This window comes from Neofelis nebulosa, chromosome 6 (assembly GCF_028018385.1).
Source record: "Neofelis nebulosa isolate mNeoNeb1 chromosome 6, mNeoNeb1.pri, whole genome shotgun sequence".
Taxonomy (NCBI): Eukaryota; Metazoa; Chordata; class Mammalia; order Carnivora; family Felidae; genus Neofelis; species Neofelis nebulosa.
Genome location: NC_080787.1, coordinates 125813316 through 125837453, shown reverse-complemented (window position 1 = coordinate 125837453; position 24138 = coordinate 125813316). Strand labels below are relative to the sequence as shown.

At 37.8% G+C, this 24138-nt stretch overlaps 1 protein-coding gene across 10 annotated transcripts in view; it reads left to right on the top strand.

The window, feature by feature from the left end:
- The window catches only part of AHI1 (Abelson helper integration site 1), a 212238-nt gene that overhangs the window by 146166 nt on the left and 41934 nt on the right, over positions 1-24138 (top strand). For 8 of the 10 annotated variants that reach the window (XM_058735365.1, XM_058735366.1, XM_058735369.1 and 5 more), the window contains 2 exons: positions 18202-18364; positions 22247-22347. In XM_058735365.1, the coding sequence (XP_058591348.1) occupies positions 18202-18364; positions 22247-22347 (264 nt within the window). The remainder of the gene's footprint in view (positions 1-18201; positions 18365-22246; positions 22348-24138) is intronic. The other 2 variants (XR_009263326.1, XR_009263327.1) reach the window with 1 other exon arrangement.

The window sequence follows — 24138 nt, the reverse complement described above, 5'->3', positions numbered from 1 at the left end:
AGTAAGTTTTAAAATCAGGGCATGTCCTCTGACTTTATTCTTCTTCTAGATTGTTTTGGCAATACTAGGTTTATTGTGTACAGTCACCTTCTCAGTTTCTACAAATTTTTTGATAGGGATTTTATTGAATCTGTAGATCAAAATTGAAGAGTATTTTAATCTTACTAGTATTAAGTCTTCCAATCTAGTAACATGGATCTTTCAGTTTATTTAAATACTCTTTAATTTCTTAATGGTTATTTTTGAGGGAGACAGAGCATGGGCAGGGGAGAGGCAGAAAGAGAGGAGGACAGAGGATCCAAAGTGGGCTCTGCTCTGACTGCAGGGAGCCCAATGTAGGTCTCAAACTCACAAACCCACAAACCGTGAGATCATGACCTGAGCCAAAGTTGGACGCTTAACCAACTGAGTCACCCAGGTGCCCCAGATAGTCTTTAACTTCTTTCAGTGGTATTTTGTGGCTTTCAGTGTAAAACTCTTAGACTTCTACTTGAAGTACTTCATTCTTTTTGATGCTGTTGCAAATGGAATTGGTTTTGTATTCAGATTATTCATTCCTCGGCTTATATCATAGCAATATACTTGATTTTTTTATATTGATCTTGTATTCTGCAACCTTGCTGAATTTATTGTTCTAAAAGATGTTGGGGGGAGCGGATTATAGATTCCTTGAGATTATCTATATGAGATCATGTCATCTGCTAATACAGAAAGTTTTATTTCTTCCTTTCCATCTGAATGCCTTTTTATTCCTTGCCTAATTATTCTAGCTAGCATCTCTGGTGCAGTGTTGAAGTGGCAAGAGTGGATATCTTTGTCTTATTCCTAATCTTTGGGGGGAAGCTTTCAGTCTTTGACCATTAAGTGTGTTGTAAGTAGTGTGTTTTTTGCACATAGCCTTTATCAGGTTGAGGAAGTTTTCTTGTGTTCTTAATTTGTTGAGTGTTTTATCAGGGAAGGCTGTTGGACTTTGTTAAATGCTTTTCCAGTATCTATTGAGATAATTGTGTGGGTTTTGTCCTTAACACTATTAGTAAGGTCTTTTACATTGACTGATTTTCATGTTAAACAGACCTGTCATTCCTAGGATAAATTTCATTTGGTCATGGTATATAATACTTTTTACATGTGGATTCTGTTCACTGGTATTGTATTCATGCTTTTACACAAATATTCATAAGAGATCTTAGTCTGTAGTTTTCTTGTCTAGTTTTGGGATCGCAGTAATACTGTCTCTATGGAATGAGTTGGAAAGTGTTGATTTCTCTTTTATTTTTTTGTGAAAGTTTGCAAAAGTTTGATGTTATTTTGTTTTTAAACATTTGGTACAATTCACCAATGATACATACTGTTTGGGGGCTTTTCTTTGTGGGAAGTTTTTTGATCGCTACTTCAGTCTCTTTACCCTTACAGGTCTATTCAGATTTTCTTTTTCTTCTTCAGTCAATGTTGTGTCTTTATAGGAATTTATTCCTTTCATCTAGGCTATTTAATTTGTTAGCATACAGTTGATAATAGCACTCCCTTAGGATCCTTTTTATTTATCTAAGGCTAGTACTGCTATTTCTCTTTCATATTTGATTTTATTTTTGAATGTTACCTCCAACCCATGGTGAACCTAGTTAAAGTTTTGTTAATTTTCGTGGTCTTTCAAAGAACTAATTTTAGTTTTATTAATTTTCTTTTTTCTTTTTTCCATTTGTTATTTCATTTACTTCCATGCTAGTGTTTATATTATTCCCTTCCTTCTATTTATTCTGCATTTAGTTTTATTTTTTTAAATATAAGATTAGCTGTTGATTTAATATCTCTCTTCTCAACAAAAGCATTTATAGCTACAAAATTTCCTCAGATCACTGCTTTTGCTGCATTCATAGATTTTTGGCACATTATGTTTACCTTTTCATGTATCTTTTCCTAATTTCTTTGGTGATGTCTTTTTGACCCATTGATTATTAAGAAGTGTGTTGTTTGATTTCAACACATCTGTGAATTTCCCAAATTGTTCCTGTAACTGATTTCTATTTTCATTTCATTGTGGTTATAGAACATACTTTCTATTATTTCAGGGTTTTTTTGTAAAGGCTAGGGGTGCCTGGGTGGCTTGGCCGGTTAAGCATCCAACTTCAGCTCAGGTCATGATCTCACTGTTTGTGAGTTCAAGCCCTGCATTGGGCTCTGTGCTGACAGCTCAAAGCCTGGAGCCTGCTTTGGGTTCGTATCTCCCTCTCTCTCTGCTCCTCCCCCGCTCGTGCTCTGTCTCTCTCTCTCTCTCTCTCTCAAAAATAGACATGAAAAAAATTAAAAACTTAAAAAAAAATAATAAAGGCTTATTTTGGGGTGTAGCATATTGTCTATCCTAGAGAATGTTCTGTGTGCTCATAAGAAAAATAAGTACTCTGCTTTTGTTGGGTGCAGCATTCTATAAATGTCTGTTAGATCTAATTGATTTGTAGTTTTGATCAAGTCATGTGTTTCTGGGTTGACACTGGGCCTAATTCTATTCACTATTAAAAGTGGGGTGTTGGGGCGCCTGGGTGGCGCAGTCGGTTAAGCGTCCGACTTCAGCCAGGTCACGATCTCGCGGTCCGTGAGTTCGAGCCCCGCGTCAGGCTCTGGGCTGATGGCTCGGAGCCTGGAGCCTGTTTCCCATTCTGTGTCTGCCTCTCTCTCTGCCCCTCCCCCGTTCATGCTCTGTCTCTCTCTGTCCCAAAAATAAATAAAAAATGTTGAAAAAAAAAATTAAAAAAAAAAAAAAAAAAAAAGTGGGGTGTTGAAGTCTCCAGCTTCAGTTGTTGTTGAACTATTTCATCTTTTAGTTCTATCAGTTTGGCGTCATGTACTTAGAGGCTATATGAGGTGCATACATACTTATACTTACTTATGTCTTTCTGATTCACTTTTTATCGTTAAAATATTCTTGTCTCTACTGACAGTTTTTGTTTTAAATTCTATTTTGTCTGATATCAGAGATCTGATATGCAGCTCTCTTGTTTGTGTGGTGTATTTTTTTTCATACCCTTTTTTTTTTTTTTGTCTTTAAACCTAAAATATTTCTCTGATAGCATACAGTTGAATTATTTCTTTCCATTCTGGTAATCTCTATTTTCTGTTTGGAGCATTTAATTTATTTACCTTTAAAGTAATTATTGATGAGGGTAGAATTAAATCTACGATGTGGTTTTCTTTATGTCTGACATATCTTTTTGTTCCTTTATTCCTTTATTGCTCACTGTTTTGGGTTAAATTAATATTCTTTACTATACAATTTTAATTCCCTTTTTCTTTTTATATATATATTCTGTGAGTTGTTTTCTTAGTGGTTACACTGAGAAGTACAGTTAACATTTTGACTTAAAACAATGTAGTTTGGATTAGCTTCATTTAAGTAGTATGTAAAAACTTTAATACAGCTCTTTATCTTTTTGTCTCCTTTGTGCTACTATTATATAGATTCCATCTTTATACACTGTAAACTCATCAATACATTTTTGTAATTATATCCTTAAGAAGTTGTCTTTCAAATCAAATGGAGAAGTTACAAAAAAACAGTCTTTTTATATTTGCCTGTGTAGTTACTTTTTCTGCTGCTCTTTATTTCTTCATGTAGATTTGCGTTACTGTCAAATGACTTTTTGTTTCAACCTGAAGAACCTCCATTAGTTTTTCTTGAAGAGTGGATCTGCTAGTAATGATCTCTATTATCATTTATTTGGGAATATGTTAATTGCTGCATATTGAATAGTTTTGCTGCATATTGAATGATAGGTAGAGTCTTTCAACACAAAATGTTGAAAACATATTCCTACTAACTTTTGACCTCCAAGTTTTCTGATGAGAAGTCTGTTGTTAGTCTTATTGAGAATCCTTTCTACGTGATGTGTTTTTCTGTTGCTATTTTCAAGATTCTTGTCTTTGGTTTCAGCGATTTGATAATGATATTCCTAGATCTGGAGCTTTTTGAGTTTATCCTGTTGGGGTTTGTTTAGCTTCTTGGATGTACAGATTAATGTTTTTCATCAAAATTGGAGACGTAAGGGCCATTATGTATTCAAATATTTTTTCTCCCTTTTCTCTCCTTCTGTGACTCCTATTATGCATATGATAGTACAGTTGGTGGCATCCCGTAGATCTCTGAGGCTCTGACATTTTTCTTCTTTTTTCTTTCTGTTCCTCAAACTAGATAATTCCAAAATACTTATCTTAGAAGTTCACTGACTCTTTCCCCTACTAGTTCAAATTTCTTGAGCACCTCTAGTTAATATTGTGCTTTTCAACTCCAGAATTTTTATTTTATTAATAATTTCTATTTTTCAATGACATTTTATTTTCTTATTTTTTAAATTTTTAAATGTTTATTTATTTATTTTTAAGAGAGAGACAGAGACAGAGTACAAGCATGGGAGGGGAAGAGAGAGAGGGAGACACAGAATCTGAGGCAGTCTCCAGGCTCTGAGCTGTCAGCACAGAGCCCAATGCAGGGCTCGAACTCAGACCAGGAAATCATGACCTGAGCCGAAGTCAGACACTTAACCATCTGAGCCACCCAGGTGCCCCCATTGACATTTTCTGTTTGCTGTAATTCTTACACTTTCTTTCTCTCTCTCTACATATATATATATATATATATATATATATATATATGTAATATATATATGAAATATATTTATTTTATATGTGTATATGTATGTAATGTGTATATGTATATGTAATATATATGTATGTATATGTGTATATGTATGTTATATATACATATATTTATTTTATATGTGTATATATGTATCTTTATTTTATATATGTATATGTATGTCTTTATTATATATATATCTTTATAAACATATGTATATATATATATATCTTTATAAACATATATGTATGTGTATATATATATATTAAATCTAATGTCTGTTCCTCAGGGATAGTTTCTCTTAACTTCGATTCCTGTGTAGAGTTATACTTTACTGTCTCCTTATATTTATCATAATTTTTGGTTGATAACTGGACATTTGAAATGACATAATGTGGCAGACCTGGAAATTAGATTCTCTGTACCCACTCCGCATGATTTGTCATTTTTTGTTATTGTTACTATTTTAGTTGGTGACTTTCCTGAAGTAATTATATAAAGTCTATATTTTTTTGGTTTTTTGATCACTGAAATGTCTGTTTGGTTAGCTTAGTATTCAACTAATGGTTGGACAGAAATTTCCTTAAATGCCCGGAACCAAGTTCTGCACCCTTTTCCAAGGGGCTCTGTGTGTGTTGGGACTTGTTTTCATTGCTTCAATATGCTTTTTATAACTCTGTCTTAGTTAGATTCTACTTTCTGTTTGCACAGAGGTCAACCAGAGATGAAAATTAGAGCCTTCTCTGGTCTTTCTTAGGCATACACACAGTCCTGCACATGTGCATGGCCTTCTAGATTTCCAGGAATATGTGGGAGCTTTTCAGAGTATCCTGTAGACATATCATTTCCCAGTGTTGCCTTTTAATTTTTGGCCAGCCCCTTACTTTTCCTAACTCATATCATCATCTGAGTTGCCACTGATGGTTTTAGATAAATATCCTCAGGATACAGCTATTCACTTCTGGCTCTGAGTCACATCAAATAAAGATGAGCCCAGAGAATGAAACTTTACAGACTTTTCAGGGGCTGCTATATAGGTCATATAATGACCCTTCTCTGGATATAGGGCTTTGGAGGCACTCTGAACCCATTTTGCCCTATCTGGTGACTGCTAGCCTCATGGTTTTCAGTTACCATTGTTGTGAGTCTGTTTTTGAGGCTGCCATAGAGCTGGTAAGAGAGTGATGGGAACAGGACAGGTTAAAATTCCTCAAAGTTTGCAGTTTTTGCCAAGATTCAACTCTGTGTGTGTGTGTGTGTGTGTGTGTGTGTGTGCGCGCGCGCGCGCGTGAGAGAGAGAGGGAGAGAGAATACATGCTTTTTGAATTGTTGCAACCCTTTGGCTAATTTTCATACTTATTAAAAAGTTGGTTTTGACCATTTTTGCCAGTGTGCTTGCCTTTATGGAAGAGCCGGTTTTCATTACTCCCCTGTTCCAAAAGTGCTTCCCCTTTACTCATTTGTTCTAAAGTTAAAATTTTCCATTTCCATCTTAAAAATTCCATTTGCTGATTCATATTTTTCTATTTGAAATGGTAAGTTTCATATTCCTTAAGTGTGTACATCTCCATACATAACACAGTTAGAATTATATACTAACATAGGGACATTTTCCATTAAGCTTTTTCATCATCTTTCTGTTATTCTTCTTCCCCACCAAACCACATGTTCACATGAATGTACATGAGCTTTTTCTGGCATATTTGGATTGACATTAGAATTGGAAATAGGGAAGCATCGTGTTTAAGTAAGATGAGCAGTGAATTATTGATGTGTAGCTATCAGCAACCTAAAAAACTTTTCTTTACATTTAAACTTATTACCCAAGATCCTTTTGCAAAGTTTTTCCTAATTAACTCTACCTGTAGCATTTCAGTAATTCCCTCCACCCTTAAATATAAAGTGCAGTAATCAGATGGGCACATATGTTAATATACATAAAAAGCTGTGACCTTGGCCCAGTGATGGTTTCCCACATAACTTCCCAGTTTGGTGTCATCCATTAATTGTGAATAAGGAGCTAATATGAAGAAAATGCTTTGATGATCTTCTTTAGGTGCCTTCTTTAATAGAAATGCCAAGTGTTTAATACCCTCCTTTCAGCATATTCTTAAGGAAAGTCACAGTCAGTGAACCAAGCAGCTTCATATTTACTTGGTTCCATGACGGCCTCTAACTTCAAAATTAAATCTGTAAATTTAGTGACTAAAAGCATAGGCTTAGGAGAAAAGCAGACCTGTATGCACAGATACACACACACACACACACACACACACAGAATATGCTTGTATACTCTTTGTGCTTAGCACATGCCTGGCATATAGTAAACATTAAATAAATGGTAAATACATATATTTCTAGATATAACTACACGAATACACACATACCTATAGCATCACAAATTATTAAATACCAGTAGATGTATATTGATTCTGAGAAAAGACTCAAACAGATTCATACACTTGTTTTAGAATTAGTAAATGTAAAACCTTGGTTGATTAAAACTAAAACATCTAAATGAGATGTGTTTATATCAAATATCTCATAAAACAGATTATTGTAAATTTATTAACTTCTTCTAAACTTTAAAAATAAAGATTTTTTAGTGTACAGTATTTGAAACTATATTTTTCTTAATTTTATGCTAAGCATTTTCAGGTCAAGAACTGTAGGCTGCATTTCTCTGTATTTCCTATACTGTGTATATGGCCTTCTATATAGCACACACTTGAGATATTTATTACATGAATGAGATCTTAATTAATTCATCTTTTTAGAAATTGTTTATAATCTGTTAATAAATTTAACACATGTTTTTAGAAGTGCTTTTTTTAAAATTTTTTTTAACGTTTATTTATTTTTGAGACAGAGAGAGCATGAACAGGGGAGGGGCAGAGAGAGAGGGAGACACAGAATCTGAAACAGGCTCCAGGCTCTGAGCTGTCAGCACAGAGCCCGACACGGGGCTCGAACTTACAGAGCGTGAGATCAAGGAGTGCTTTTAAGTAGATCTCAAAAGTTTCTGTAATAGATTGTCTTGAAATATTAAGGACTACAACTGTTTGCACTTAGAATTGGTGCTCAGGAAATCCTGAAGATGTCATTAAGCACCAAAAAGAGATTTAAATTTCATTCTCAAAAGACTTGTCTTCAGACCTTATGTTATTTTTAAGTAACAGGTGTTTTATGACTATTATGCATACTTAAGCAGAGAGGCATAAACCTGTACCTCACTCTAAAAGAAAACAATGGAAATTATTGCTTATTTCGACATTGGAGTCCCTACTAAGTGCCTTTTCAAGTTTAGAGAGGGTTTTTCCAAAGTAGTTTTACAGCAATACAGGTCTGTCTGTTTGAAGACCCTTTTATAACTTATTTATCTATTTATGTTTATTTTTAAGTTCTTTAACATTTATGTAGTTATGTACTTTAGAAATTTTTTTACTACCTCTCACAACCCTATGGCTATGGAAAGACCTGGCTAGGTAAGTATCATCTACAGGTAGGTAAAACCAGGTAATAAATACAATACAGTTAAAAAGAATATTCATTTATCATAAGGGATATATTTCTATATATAATCTCTATGAATTTCTGCTTTAAACTATAGAGTTTAAAATTTATAACTGCTAAAACTGTGTTTATAAATTGTGAGTAATATGTTATTTGCAAATACTTGAATTTATTCTTGTTTAAATATATTGTTTGCATCTAGCTCTTAATAATTTTTTATTTACTCATAGCTTATGGTTTATTATAAGAATTTAAAGAAATTTATTATACTTTCAGGAGTAATTCATAACTTAGGGAACCTGGGTGGCTCAGTTAGGCATCCAACTCTTGATTTCAGCTCAGGTCATGATCTCACAGTTTGTGGGTTCCAGCCCCACATCAGGCTCTGTGCTGACAGCATGGAGCCTGCTTCAGATTCTCTCTCTCCCTCTCTCTCTCTGCCCCCTCCCTGCTCATGCACATGTGCGCACTCTCTCTCTCTCAAAAGAAATTAAAAAAAAAAATTCATAAATAATTATTTTAGAATTTAATATGAGCACACACCCTGGTACTGTGTATTAGCAACTTAAAAATAGATAAACAGAAGAGTAACTTGTACAAGTATTAAAAGTAGCCCTTTTTCTGAAAAGGCCTACCAGACCCAAAACAATAAAATATCCAGTAAAACAGAAGCTCTCTGGGGCGCCTGGGTGGCTCAGTCGGTTAAGCATCAGACTTTAGCTCAGGTCATGATCTCTTGGTTTGTGGGTTCAAGCCCCGCATCAGATCCTGTGCTGACAGCTCAGAACCTGGAGCCTGTTTCAGATTCTGTGTCTCCGCCTCTCTCTGCCTCTGGTCCACTTGCGCGCTCTGTCTCAAAAACAAACAAGCATTTAAAAAAAATTAAAAAACAAAACAAAACAAAAACAGAAGCTCTCTTAGAGCAGGGATTGTTGTCTGTATTGTTCACTGCTATCTCCCCAGCCTGTCAGAATAGCTCAGGCACGGTAGGTACCTCATAATTGTTGCTCAATGAACAGATTCTGTTTTTCAGTTCTGCTTGTTTTCCTGTTTTAAAGATCTCACTAATCCTTAAGAGGTTGTAGGGAAACTGAAGGAATGTTTGCCCTGACTCCTGGTTGCAGTTTGATCATGTGCTTATTGATAAAATGATGGAGTAGATGTTAAATTACTCAGATCTAGAGCTAGTCAGCATTTCAGTGAGACAAGAGGAAAACTAAGCAAGATAAGTAAAACTAATAGGAAAGGAAGAACAGATTTACTATTTCTTTTTTTTAAAGTTTTGCCAGTAACACTTTGTTTCAAGATTTGGCTTTATATTTTATGCTTCTTACCCATTCAGTTGCATACTTTATATGTGCAAAAAAGAAGTGTGCATGTTTTATAAAGTAGATCATTGAAATAAAATACTAACTAAACTTTTAAGTATGTTAGAGTCACCTGGAAGGCTTGTTAAAACACAGATTGTTGGGCCCATCCCCAGAATAAATGATTTTAGTTGCTCTGGAATGGGGTCTAAGAATCTGCATTTTTAACAAATTTCCAGGTAATGTTGCTGCTGCTGGTCTGGAGAGCACACCATAAAAGCCCTAATTTAAATCAATGATTCATAATTCTCTTTTTGCTATCCCTTCCAAGAAAGAAAAAGTACACTGCCATTTTTCTTCACTAACAACAACAACAACAACAAAATCTGTACTCCAGTCTATAAAATAGCCTGCATCATTCTCTTGATTTTTTTAGGAGATAACCAATAAAAGGTTACATTTGAGCTCCTTCTCAAATGAAGCACTAATGATTCAGTGTAACAAAATGTGTGAATTACGATTTCTAACAGGAAAAGTTTTAAGTGATACCAATCATCAAATAAAATGAGTGGCTTTATGTGTGAATTCCAAAGGTCAAGTCATTCCTATTTGTCAAAGAAGTAGTAATTTCTAAATGGTAATTCAGAAGAAATGCTGTATTGTTGTTGTTCTTTATTCAGTACCAGGAGGCTTTTCCGGTGTAGTGTTGTAGCAGTTAAACAAGCTTTTCCAATTTATGGATGATCACAAATAATATAGCTACACTATTATCCAACAAATTACTATTTTGAATTTACCTTGAAATTTGTGAATGTTATTTTTTTGGAATAGTTAACTGAGTACATGTTATGATAGAATTTTGAAAGCTCAAGGGTATACCACATAGCATCTGGTCCAGACCTGTTCATTTACAGCCATCCAGTCTGAGTGTTTTATGGTACATTTCAGCCTTGGAGGCCCAAACAGGACTGGTAACTAAACATGTTAATTCCTAGTTTGGTATTCTTTCCATTACCCTAGTTACTTTACCAGAAGATATTTGGAATTTAGTATTTTCAAATATTTGTTTGATAAAGTGTTTAAGGTTCACATATACTAACATTATATAGCAGGATAGGAACAGATAGTTTGTCTGGCACAGAGACAATAAACTTTGTGCAATTATTTACTTTTTTTAATCTCTGTTTTCTTAATTTATTATTATCCAGATAAGATCAGTTAAAAATAATAGGACCTTGGTTTCTTTTTTTATAAACATCTGTGGGGTATCTTACATAGTACTTATGAAAATAATCATAAGAGACCATATATCTTCCTACCACATGATGCTTGAAATGGGCTGTATGCTTTTTATTCCTCTCATGAAATAAAATACAGTCCCAGTGTCACTTAGTAAAGTAGTCATTGGAATATTCAGTAATGTATTTCTGTGCGATTTAGAATTTTTTGTTAAATTTGGTTTTCTACTAGCATTTTTTAATCTGCTCTTTTTTTCTATTTTAGTAATAAAGACCAAATATTCTGTAATTGACATCATTGAGGAGTGAGACTTTCTTAAATCTTATTTTACTTGTTAAATGGTTGCTGGGGGCAGTGGGTGGGCATAGCCATGGCAGGAAAGGGGGGCCCACCCAGAGGCTGATGCTCAAGGGCATGGTGGTTGGCAAGACATACCTACTCATGAGCTGTGCCACCGACGCCTTCCTGGAGGAGTTGTGCCCACCATCTGCAGTGCAGTCAGCTACAGGGCGGAGGGCAAGCACCCCATCCTGAGACTCTGTGATACAGCAGAACAGGAAGATAGTCATCAGACAGGAACACTATGGTCATCTGAGGCCTGTATCTTATGCAGTGCCTGATGTCTTCCTTATATGCTTCTCTGTGACCTTATTTCGAAATGTGAAAGAGGAGTGGGCATCAGAACTTAGGGAACACACACTAAATGTGCCTCGTTTAGTAGGAACTCAGACTGATCTTCAAGGTGAGTCCCAAAACTTTAACAAAACTGAATAATATGAAAGAAAATCTTGTTTATATATAGAACAAGGACAGAAACTAGCAAGAGACAGGGGCCACCATGTGGAAAGTTCAACTTTAACCCAGAAGGGATTGAAGACAGTGTTTGATGAGGCTGTTGTAGCCATTATAATTCCAGAGAAAAACACTGTGCGAAAAAAAAAAAAAAAAAGGATCAGGATATATAAACTGCTGTTTGATTACATGAGAAGTTTCTTCATTGGCCAAGGAAACAGTTTCTTTCTCTCAGAAAGCATTTGAAATACTACAGCTGTACCCAGACTTCTTATAACTTCTTGTAAAAAAAAAAAAAAAAAGCAGTTTACAGCTTGAGAGAAGAGGGTGGGGGAACCCTGTTGCCAATTCTACAAAATTAAGAATGTTTCCTCAATGTCCAAGAAGCAGAAAACAGCATTTGAAACACAATCTATTATAAATATTTCAGCTGGAAGGCACAGTCTCTCAGGGGTTTGCTAGTTTAAAAAGCTACAGACCCATCATGTTGTAACTACATAAAACCCAGTACATTTACACGTAAATGGAACTGCCTGGCTGAGACATACTCATTTCTGCACAGTCCTTATGGAGTCTGCAGAAAGAAGTATCTTCTCCCTTTGCTCCAGTTAATTGTTCTTGCATGTAAGTTGCTGTACCAGTATACCCAGAGTGATAAATCCAAGGCCAGCCACGTAGCCAGAGCTCACTTTAAGCATCTCCTGTATACGTGAGGAGAAAATATGTAAAATCAAAAAAGAACAATGTTTTATCATTTGAAACACAAGTGTAACCTGAATACATCTATATTAAAGCTTAATGCACTTTCTTAAAGAATTCCAAATGTGTAATAAAGTCATAAGTGCATTTACCTTGAGCACTAAAACTGTACACATTTTAGTTGATGTGCCTTAAATTGTAACAAGGCTTCTGGCAAAAAAAATAATAAACCTGAGATGTTACTTTTCGTTTCACTTTATGTTAATTGGTCATAATCCTGCCAATAACCATAAGGAGGACTTTTAATACGTCTTTGGCTGAGGGGCGCCTGGGTGGCTCATTTGGTTAAGCATCTGACTTTGGTTCAGGCCATGATCTCATGGTTTGTAAGTTCAAGCCCTGCATTGGACTCTGCACTGACAGTACGGAGCCTGTTTGGGATTCTCTTTCTCTCCTTCTCTCTACCTTTCCCCAACTCGCTCTCACTCTCTCTCTCAAAATAAATAAATGAACTTTTTAAAATAAGTCTTTGGCTGAGTACTAATGTGTCTGTGCTTGGGGTAAAACTCCATAAGGAAAGGAAGGACCATCAGAAATTAGCTACACAACAGAATGGGAACAATTCACATTCCTGACAGCCATAATGGCAAAACCTCCTAAAGTGTGGGGCATCGAGGAAAATTAGCAGGAAGCAGTGGGGGTTATTGAGCCCTAGACTAAAATCCTCATGAATCTGTTCTAACAAAACTTAAAATCAAACCTGAAAAAGGTCAAACTAATCTCAATGACTACACACCAGTAAAAGATCCAATTCTCTTTAAGGGAATACAAGAAAATCCAGCATTCACCAAAGTAAAATTCACATGTATTAGTTCCCTAGGGCTGTAGTAACAAATTACCACAAACACAGTGTGGCTTAAAACAACGAAAGTTTATTCTTTTACTGTTTCTAGAGGCCAGGAGTCTGAAATCAAGTTAAGCAAGGAGAAAGCGGAGGGAATGTGGTAGGATTCAGGTCCACGTTGTCTGCAGCCTGGCACAAAGAAGTTCCCGATGATTGTAGACCCAGCTGAAGCGATCCTAAAGGAGAAAGTACTCAAGTTTATGAGTTTATTCAGCATAACTTTGCTTGTTGAATGACTTGGGACCATTATTAATATTGATTTTTAGATTATATTATAATTGAAGTTGCAAGAAACATCTGCTGCTCAGCAATACTGGTTAATGTTCCCTCCGTACACTGGTTTTGAGAGCCACTGAGAACTCTTCAGAGACAACTACAATAAAAATTTCTCAGAAGATAATACGAAGAGGAATTCACCTCAGTGTCTTACAACAGCCTGGCAGACCCTGCTTACCAAGAAATAGTCTCTGACGAGCACTGCTTTGAAGACTAAAAAAGGAATGTCAGGAAAAAAAATAAATAAAAGCTTACCCTGGCACTCCCATCATGACTGCACCCAAGTAGTTTGGCCAGTTTGAAAAGAAGGAACTCTGTTTCAAGTATGTGAATTACGGGCAAAATGTGATCGAGTGCATTTTGTTTAAAAAAAAAAAATCTCATTTCCCAGACCTGCCATTACCAACATGGGCACATGAACGAATTTTTTTTTTTTAATAATTTTTTGAAGTTTATTTATTTATTTTGAGAGAGAGAGTGAGAGTGAGAGTGGTGGAGGGGCATAAAGAGAAGGAAGGAGAGAAAAAGGAAATGAGAGAGAATCCTGAGCAGGCTAGCTGCTGTCAGTGCAGAGCCAGATGTGGGGCTCGATCTCAGGAACCGTGAGATCATGACCTGAGCCGAAACAAGAGTCGGACGCTTAACCGACTGAGCCACCCAGGCACCCCATGAACGAATTTTTTAAACTTCTTTTGCAGAAATATTTCACAACTGCTCTGTCAGCTCAAAGATACTGCTGAGGGTGTTGTGTCGTTCCTACATGCTCAAGCACTGTGTGCAAAGCAGTGGTGCGTTATAGAAGACACTCGTCACAAGAATGGTCGAGACAATTTCCTGTGACAAGACCTACCAAAATAAAGAGGAAAGTAGACACGGTGTTAAGTTAAAAGAAACCTCCTGACGGGATTGCGTCTCTCAACTTTTTTATGGAGCTTTACGCTACCCTAAAATAGCGAGATAATAACAAAATGTAATTGGAGATGGGGGAGACAATTGATGCAGAATCCACTGCAAATTTTAAAAAGCAGAGAAGTTTATTGTGTATACGAAGATGCTCAGAAGAGAGTAAGTGATCCTCAGATGAGAAGATGACATACTGGATAAAAACACACTAGCATAAGCAGACTATATAGATTAGATAGCAGAATATAAGCCATGTGGCTTTAGTCCTGTACCTTCAGTACGATGAAGGAATGGCCGTAACTCCACTGCCAGGATGTGGACTGTTGGCATGTGCAGCACACGGATTCCTCACTGTACAGCGGTTTTTCGCTTAAATGTCAGTAATGGTATGATGGTGACATGCTCCAAAGACGGTTTCTTTGCTTTGAGGGATGTAGCCTCCCTAATGATGTTGGTGATGGAGTTTGGTGACGAGGCCATCGTTTCTACACCAGGAGATATAATAATAGTGTTGAACACCGTACTGTAAGCTGGTAAGGCTCTAAAATGGGTAGAATTAAGTTGTTGTCCATTTGCGGTGCCATGGCAGGTAGTAGTGAGTGATTCATCTGACACCATCAGATTGTAGAACTGGGTCAATCTGCCAGGACTGCTGTAACAAAGTACCAGTAAACTAAGGGCTTAAAAATTGTTTGCTCACAGTTCTAGAAATTGGAAGTCCAGAATCAAGTAGCCAGCTGGGTTGGTTTCTCCTGAGACCTCCCTCCTTGACTTGCAGACAGCTGCTTTCTCACTGTGTCCTCATATGTCCTTTTTCTCTGTGCATGCATGTTCCTGCTGTTTCTTCCTCTTTTTTATAAGGACAGCAGTCCTGTTGGATTAGGGCCCCACCCATATGACTTTATTTAACCTTAATTACCTCCATAAGGCCTTATCTCCAAATACAGTCACATGGTAGTTAGGGCTCCAACCTATGAATTTAGGGGGCATACAGTTCAGTCCATAACAGGGTCAAAGAGGGTGGAACATAACTTACAAAGACTGGAGGGCTGTGTAACACTAGTGTTCTATAGGGGCACCTGAGTGGCTCAGCCGGTTGGGCATCAGACTCTTAATTTAGGCTCAGGTCATGATTTCACAGTCATGGGATCAAGCCCCACATTGGCACGGACAGCCAGAACCTGCTTGGAATTCTCTCTCTCACCCTCTCCCTCTCTGTCTCTGTCTCTCTCTCTCAAGATAAATAAACATTAAAAAAAAAAAAGTGTGCAATATTTGTGTAAGGAGGATAATCAGTGGATACTTTAACAGGCAAGTTGAAATGTAGGATCTTAGAGGTCTTTTGGACCCCTGTACCTCTGAAGAGACTCTTATCAAATACCATAGTGGAGAATTCAGGAAAGGTTTTCTGGCTCTAGGTTGATGGATTCCAGATTGTCAGTAATCCACCCAAGGACCCATGCCTGATACGGGACTTTACAAATGATTCTCTTGCCGGAGCCAAATCGCTCCTGCCCTTCTTCCGAGCAGCCAGCTCTGGCTCCTGATAAATAAGCACACACCAACCTCATCCTTCCATAAGATTCACCCACGTTGTGCTGTGTCGGTGCACCAGTGCCAGGGTGAGGAGCCCACTGTTTTCTGCGGCTGGAAATCAGGTGTCGCGAAAGAGCTGGCCTGCAGGTGACCCAGGTCTTGATTCTCTCTGCAGAGCCAGCCACTTACATGGTGCCACCCAGGCCTGCGTCTGCTCTTTCCTGAGGTTTGGGGAACACTGTCCCTCGTCCCTTCTCTCTGCTGCTTCCTCGTGTGTTTGATTCCAGACAAAGACGGCCTATAAATGTATTTAGTTTTGGAGAAAAAAAAAAAAAGTAACTCCTTATAGTTTACTTTAGACAAGCTACTAAAGTTCTCGGAACATAAAATCCCTCAGTTATAAAACTGAAATGAGAATTCATACCATCACAGGATTGTCTAAGAACATACATAAGCAGCTAGAATTGTACCTAGACTGTGGCAGGCATTCAGAACATTTTTATTAGCTTTCTTCTTCTGTGACACTGCCAGGTAGAAGAATAAAGGAGAAAAGGTTTGGAGAAGACAGAAGGAAGGAAGAGTTAAAAGTTTCACTTTTACAGGACGCCTGGGTGGCTCAGTCGGTTAAGCGTCTGGCCTCGGCTCGGGTCGTGATCTCACGGTCTGTGAGTTCGAGCCCTGCATGGGGCTCTGTGCTGACAGCTCGGAGCCTGGAGCTTGGTTTGGATTCTGTGTTTCCCTCTCTGTCTGCCCCTCCCCTGCTCTCTTTCTCTCTCTCTCTCTCAAAAATAAATAAACATTAAAAAAAATTTTTTTAAGTTCCACTTTTACATAAATAGTTTGGCATCAGTACACTAAAAGTTATAAAAGATTTGTAAACTTGAAACCACATCCTGTGTAGCATATTGTTTATTACAGACTGTGCTAAGCAGTACAATAGGAATGGCATTTGTACCATTTGAATTAAATTATTTTTACTGCCCTTATACCATATAGTGACAGCAGGTAAGTCCACATTTATCCATTAAAATATCCTGGTTAATGTGTTAATAAATATTGTAAACTAAAAGGCACCACAAAGAGATTTGTAAACTGTTACGGAATCTCCTGCTTAAAACCCTTCTCTCTTCCCATGGCCTCTGTAATGAGCATGAGCTCCTACAATGTGCATGATCTAGCCCCTACTTGTCCCTGTACCCTCTTTCCCCCACCTGGCTACTTAGGCTCTTGCCGCTAATTCAGGCTCCTACCATATTGAATATTTTGGGTTTCTCTTCCCTGGACTCACACAAGCAATACAGTCTGCCCAAGACATGCTTTCTGTCTCTTCACCTGGTTAATTCCTGATTATCCTTTATTCTCCTGGAGAGCCAAAATGAGGTAGCCCTTCTAGAAAGGGTCCTATTTATTATTGTATATTTAGCCCCTAGCCTAGTAGCAGGTGCATTAGGATTTCAGTAAACACTTGTTAAGTGAATGAATCAGTATGTAACCTAAATGCACAAAGATTGTAATGATAATTTTCCATTACATATATAGTTGTATAACCTGTTAATTTTCAGATGCCATTTAAGTAGGAAAAGAAGTAGTTTCTTCTTTAGTATACATATTATGTTCTGTGTTACACAATGCATGACATATAACATGGATTGAGATCTGCCTCATCCCTATAACTGCTCTAAGGGATTTGTTAAGTTTCTGTGCAAGCCATTCATTTTTATTGGGTTTTTTAAAAATAAAAAGATCGAATACAGTGACTACCGTACAGTATAGGAAAGAGTATTCTTGTAGAAAGACTTTTCTTCTTAAATTTGTATCTGGTGAAAATAACTTTATTAAGAGTATTTTTAAAGTAATCAAAAGACTTAGCTTGATATAAAATACCAAAAAAGCATGTGTTCACGGGAAAATATATTTTTAAAAGAGACATTAACAGTGATCAAGTGATCACAATGAAGTTATGTAATCAGGCTGTTTCATTACGTTTTGTTGTTTGTAAAATTGTTGACGTTCTGAGGAATTTTTTTTCAGTTACATCTGCTTAGCACAGAGCATGGGATCCAAAGGGAGTATAAGACAATTCTAAGAGAGTGAATGGTGTGTGAGCCTTCTTTTTATTTGCTTCACAAGTAATTCACTTAAAAAAAAATTAACATCTGCTATTTTGAAGCTAATCTTAGTGTATTGAATGCTCTTAACCATTTCTCAATCCCGCAGTCTTTTATCTTGCTTCTCCTGCTGTGTTCCCACCACCCCTGATCCCATTAGCAAACCTTGAGACAGCCTCAGACTTACCAAAGTACTGCTTTGGTTTCAGCTGCTCTTCTGCAAGAGGAAGTGAATGTTGGGGGTTTTCTCTGTGGTACAGTTGTGATAAAGCTGTGGTGGTCTTATCTCTCTCGTAGGTAGTGGCTCTTTATGACTACACAGCAAATCGATCAGATGAACTAAGCATCCATCGCGGAGACATTATCCGAGTGTTTTTCAAAGATAATGAGGACTGGTGGTATGGCAGCAGAGGAAAGGGACAGGAGGGTTATTTCCCAGCTAATCATGTGGCTAGTGAAAGTAAGTTTTATGCTCCCTTCCTGGCTTACTAATATGGTATAACTGATAGTCCAAGATTTTATCATCTGCTACCCTTTACTCTCTCTGTAACTTTTGCATACGTTTACCAATGGGTATTGCTTTTCATTCTCTTGATGCAAAAAATAAAAATAAAAAGGTGGCACTGATGCACTAGAAAGCTACTACATTCTGAGATTGGAATATTTCCTTCATGGACTTAGCCCAGGGGACCTGCCTCTCTAGCTACCAACATTCTTCAGCCCTACGTGCCGGCCACCTGCTTCATACACTCATGTCGGCTCATCTCTTGCCGCAGCGACTTCTCAGTTGACAGGCCCTGTGAGAACCAGTCTCTTTTTTACTCTGTATACCTCAGTCCTGGCTGGTACCTGCTAGAACAGAACCACATCAGGTTGTTTCATTCTCGGGTGAATTAAATCCCCATTTGTGAGAGGCAAAGGAAATGAGCTGGAGAAGAAGTTCTAAATAGGAGTTTGTGAGAGCTGTAGATGTCCTAGCAGGCATTGGAGAGGTACAAATAGAACTAATACAGAGAGCCTGAAGATAAAACAGTTTAAAGACTGAAAAAAGGAGAGAAGTGGGAGCAGTGCTTCTTGAGAAGAATGCTTCTTATCAGCAGTTCACTGGATGGGTTGGTGCAAAAGCACAATACTCAGGGGTCAGGAAAACTGACTTTCAATCCTTGCTTGACAGCTAATATCAATATGCCTCAGTTTCCTCCTATAAAATGAGGAAGTTCAGCTCCGTCACCTGTAAGCTTCCTTCCAGAAACACTAAAATTGTATAGTTCTGGTTTAAAATGTAGTACAGGCAGCCTTGAGAGCACACTTTTTTCAATCATTATTGTTAAGTCCTTTGTTTCTGCAAAAAAGAAAATATTATTAAGTAACAGTTTGACTTTCAGGCTAGTCTGCAAAACCCCATTTAACCCAAACTGGCTGAACAAGATACTCTTGATTCCTAATGTAAGTTCTGAATTTTGAGAGCAAAAGAGACGAAGGAAAAGAGGAAGAATCGTTTCTTCCATGAGAACTGGGTGCTAGGTTAGGCGCAGATGAATTTACTTCTCTTTCACCCCCTCTCATTACCGTGTCTGCACCCTGGTACTTCCCAGGGCCCCCTTCCCCAGTCTCCAGAGCTCCTGGTCTCTGCAGCTCTTTCCCTCAGCTAATCTGCTGCTTTCAGCAAAGTCCTCCCCTCAAAAGTGCGAAGTGTCTCAAAAATTACCCACTTCTCTCCCTCATAACAAATTCTTAATTTCCTCCATGCCACTGTTGTAATTCTTCTCTGAGCAATAAATGATTGATAGCTCTTAACACTGCTTTTAATATTCAAAAGAGGATGCACAGTGGAGAAAAATTAAGAGTGCGGAGAGAAGAAATTTTGGGACAGGTTAATTCCCAGTCACTTTTTTTTTTTTTTTTTTTTTTTTAATTTTTTTTTTTCAATGTTTTTTATTTATTTTTGGGACAGAGAGAGACAGAGCATGAACGGGGGAGGGGCGGAGAGAGAGGGAGACACAGAATGGGAAACAGGCTCCAGGCTCCGAGCCATCAGCCCAGAGCCCGACGCGGGGCTCGAACTCACGGACCGCGAGATCGTGACCTGGCTGAAGTCGGACGCTTAACCGACTGCGCCACCCAGGCGCCCCCCCAGTCACTTTCATAAGCTCAGTACTTGTAACTTGCAGATCAGTTCAGATGTCCCAGTTCTTCCTTCCCTTTCCCAGTGATGGCTTTCCCTCTAGATCAACAGCCCCAGTTTGGCAGGAGTAACTCCCATTTTCGAGTCAAGAGAGCTGCCGGCCCAATGACAGTCACTCTGCAGTATGTCTGTAATTTTAACGAGGTATTATAATCCACTGTTTCTTCTAGACAAAGTGGAAACATTCAAACTATTTTTTTTTACTTGACAGTATAAAAAGATGATGTATTTATTTCCATGCAGGATGGTATTAGATGTTTTAACTTTAGAGTAGTTATTTTGTTTAGAACAGTTAGTTTGTAGAAATAACCTCTTAGGCTTATGAATCTTGAGAGGCTATAGGTATGTGATCTACAGTGGGTTAAAAATCCATGAAAATTGGTTTCTGTTCCATAATAACCAAAGTGAGACTTCTGAAGCATACTGCAGTGGTGGTTGATGGCTGCATGCAGAAATTAATTCCATGTTCCAAGGAGTGACCATCCTTCGACTGCCATAATTCCTTATTGTATCCCAGAGTAATTGGTATTTGCTTTTGGCCTCAGTCACTGCTTCTTGAAAAAGCCTTTTATCCAGAACACACAAAAAATTCTCAGAAAACCCGAGAATATAATGATTGAATTCTCCATCAGGGGTTATCTTCTTTTCCCCTTTATCCTACTTTATACCTGAATTTAACAAAAACGCACCTGCTCAGTTTTAACACTAGAGAATAAAGACCATCAGCGGCATATCCCACTCTAAAAATAGTAGGAGAAATTGTTCTTTATCTTCATCGGAAGCCCAATATGCAAAGCAAATGCTCTAAGGGAGTGTATATATGTGAACAGACTCTGTACCAACCGTTCAGTTGAAAGCCATGTCCTCTAGGAGAACACAATAGAAGTACCCCATTATTATAAAGAACTTACTCCTTTTGTATCTTAAGCCACTGGAAAGAAAAACATGAACAGCTTCACTTAATGACATCTAACATCATTTCCAATGAGAGATAAAGAAGCCTAATAATAAAATCAACCCATACACAAAGCCAATTAATATATCTTATAATTTAAGGATTTCAATCAGGTATATTTTACCAATGTCTCTCAATTCAGAGTTGCCCAGGATTTTCATTTAACTGAAACACGTTTTCTGTTTAGTCCTTTAAAATTCCCACATTGATCCTGAGAAACTTAACAGAAGACCATGGGGGAGGGGAAGGAAAAAAAAGAGAGAGGGAGGGAGCTAAACCATAAGAGACTCTTAAAAACTGAGAACAAACTGAGGGTTGATGGGGGATGGGAGAGAGGGGAGGGTGGGTGATAGGTATTGAAGAGGGCACCTGTTGGGATGAGCACTGGGTATTGTATAGAAAACAATTTGACAATAAATTTCATAATAAATAAATAAATAAAAATAATAAATAATAAAATTCCCACATAAGCTTTTCAGAGTCAACACTGTATGTAAATAGATTATATAAATTATAATCTTAGACTATCAGAACCTTAGACTCAGACTGTGAACAGATTCAATATTGTATATAGCCCTAGCCCCATGCTCATTTATTTCATACCGTCTTCCCAAATTAGTCTTTCTCCTTACCTCTGCCTGCAAAATCCTACCTATTCTTCAGAGTCTGACATACCTACCACTTCTTGCGTTGAGCATTTGCCATCCACATCAGAACTTGTCTTTATTGTCTCTCTTTTGAATAATGATATATTCTCTTTTATGTTACAATGGTGAACACGTCTGTCCCTGACCAGATTGTAGGCTCCTTGAGAGCAAAGGCTGTCTTGATCCTCTTCCAACTCCTCTACCAGTACCTAGTGGGTAACCTTGCCTGTAGCAGGTTCCTGGTAAATGTGAGTTGAGAGAAAATGAGATAAGCATCTGCATGACCACATAAGAAGTGAAAATGACACCTTCTATGTTTTTCAAATCCTGCTGATCAAAACTTTCCAATCATAAATTATGTTCTTTTGATAACTACTGTGTGCAACTATGAATTGACTATAATATTAAGTTCCAGGTAGCTTATTGGCTTATTGTTACACCAAGGAAGTGACTATCAATACCTTTAGTTTCATATCTGCCCCCCCCTCACTGTTTCCCCCACCCCCGGCGTCAGTGCTCCTCAATTTGTGACGCGAATTCCTCGTTCAATTCCAGCACTGTATCAAGAGCTGCCTCCAGAGATAAAGGAGCGATCCCCTCCTTTAACCACAAAGGAGAAAACCAAACTGGAAAAACCTTCTTCAGCTCTTCAAAAGGTAAATGTTTTCAAGAATATGGATTGCATATGAACTGTAATTATTGCTCTCTGGATAAAATACAGCTTTATTTTTCATGCTTATATACTTCATTGCTTTCATTATGGTTTCTTTTAATATTGGCACCTACGTTATGAAATATATAAGGCAAATATTATTATCATTATTATCATAATATTAGTAGCCATAATAGCCATTTTCCAGATAAGGAAACTGAGGAGGCTCAGAGGGATGAAAATAGACCCCAGGTCACAGCCCAGGTGGTGGGGCAAGAACCCCCAGTGGAAACTGTGACTTTAAGTGTGATGCTGTTTCTGTGTTGATGCTGTGCTGACCCTGTCACCCACCTGCCTGAGGGTACACAGTTAGGCTAGAGGTCTTAGAGCCCACAGAATAAACATGTTTTATTTTCCTGGAGCATTCCTTTGACTTGCTAGGAATTCAGAATGTTTTAAGCTAAAAAGAAAATGGATAGGGGCGCCTGGGTGGCTCAGTCGGTTGAGTAACCGACTTCGGCTCAGGTCATGATCTCACGGTTTGTGAGTTCGAGCCCCACGTCGGGCTCTGTGCTGACAGCTCAGAGCCTGGACCCCGCTTCAGATTCTGTGTCTTCCTCTCTCTCTGTCCCTCCCCTGCTCATGCTCTGTCTCTGTCTCAAAAATAAATAAATATTTTTAAAAAATTAAAAAATTTTAAAAAAAGAAAATGGATATATTAGAGAAATGTCATGTTTTTTAGCCTGTGCCATCTGATCCCCCGGGGATATCAGTCTGTTCTTTTGATGTTAGTACTACTTCGATAGAAAAGTTTAATAAGCAGTGTACCATCATATATATTACTTATTAAACCTAAAACTTTATTTCTTGACTCCTTAAACTGACATATATATTTTTTGTACAAATACCATGTCATGATAGGGTTGTTTTTTTTTTTCCTGATAGAGTTTTTTGACAGTTGAACCTGTCCATGTGTCATTTAGTCATTCAGCCTGTGTTTATTGAGTGCTTATTTCCATGCTGGGCGTTCTATTCGTCCTCACAGAAACAGGATTGAGTAGGCAAAGCATATGCCCGTCAGGAGCCTGCAGGCTGGTGGGTGAGACACCAGCGGACTAGGGCAATTCCAACGGACAATGGTGGGAACTATCATGAAGCTATGTGCACAGTGCCTTGGGAACACACAGGAAGAAACCCTCTGAATGTGCCCTGGGAGTCCAGGAAGAGTTCTCAGACAGGATCATTCTTGAGCTGAGGCTTATACGATGAAAAAGTATATGCTAGTTAGATGATCTTAGAAAAAACATCTAGCAGAGGGAACAACTTGAGAAAACTGTGGTATGCTATGGTTATGTTTGAGGAACATGGGGTCTAATGGGGAGAAGGAGAGGAGAAATGCAAGAGCCAGGCCACGGAGAGCTTATTGTACTCTGCTAAGATGCTTATGTTGTAAATGCATCAGACAGAGGGGATCCCCTTAGAGGAGGTAATCCAGGAAGTGACATGGACAGATTGTCTGTTAAAAATACATTCTAGTGGCAACACAGTAGTTGGATCAGAGATACCTAAGACCTGGGTCAGGGAAATTCATTAGGAATCCACTGAAATAAAATATAAAAGCCTGAACTAGTGGGGAAACAAGGGAGGATGTAAGGTATCATTGATAGGATTTTTTGATTGATTGAATATGATTAGGGAAGTTGGAAATCTAGGATTGTGCTAAGGCCCTGGCTTATTATACAACTGATTGGAGGGTAGTACCACGGAAATAATAAAAGAATGAGGAATAGTTGGG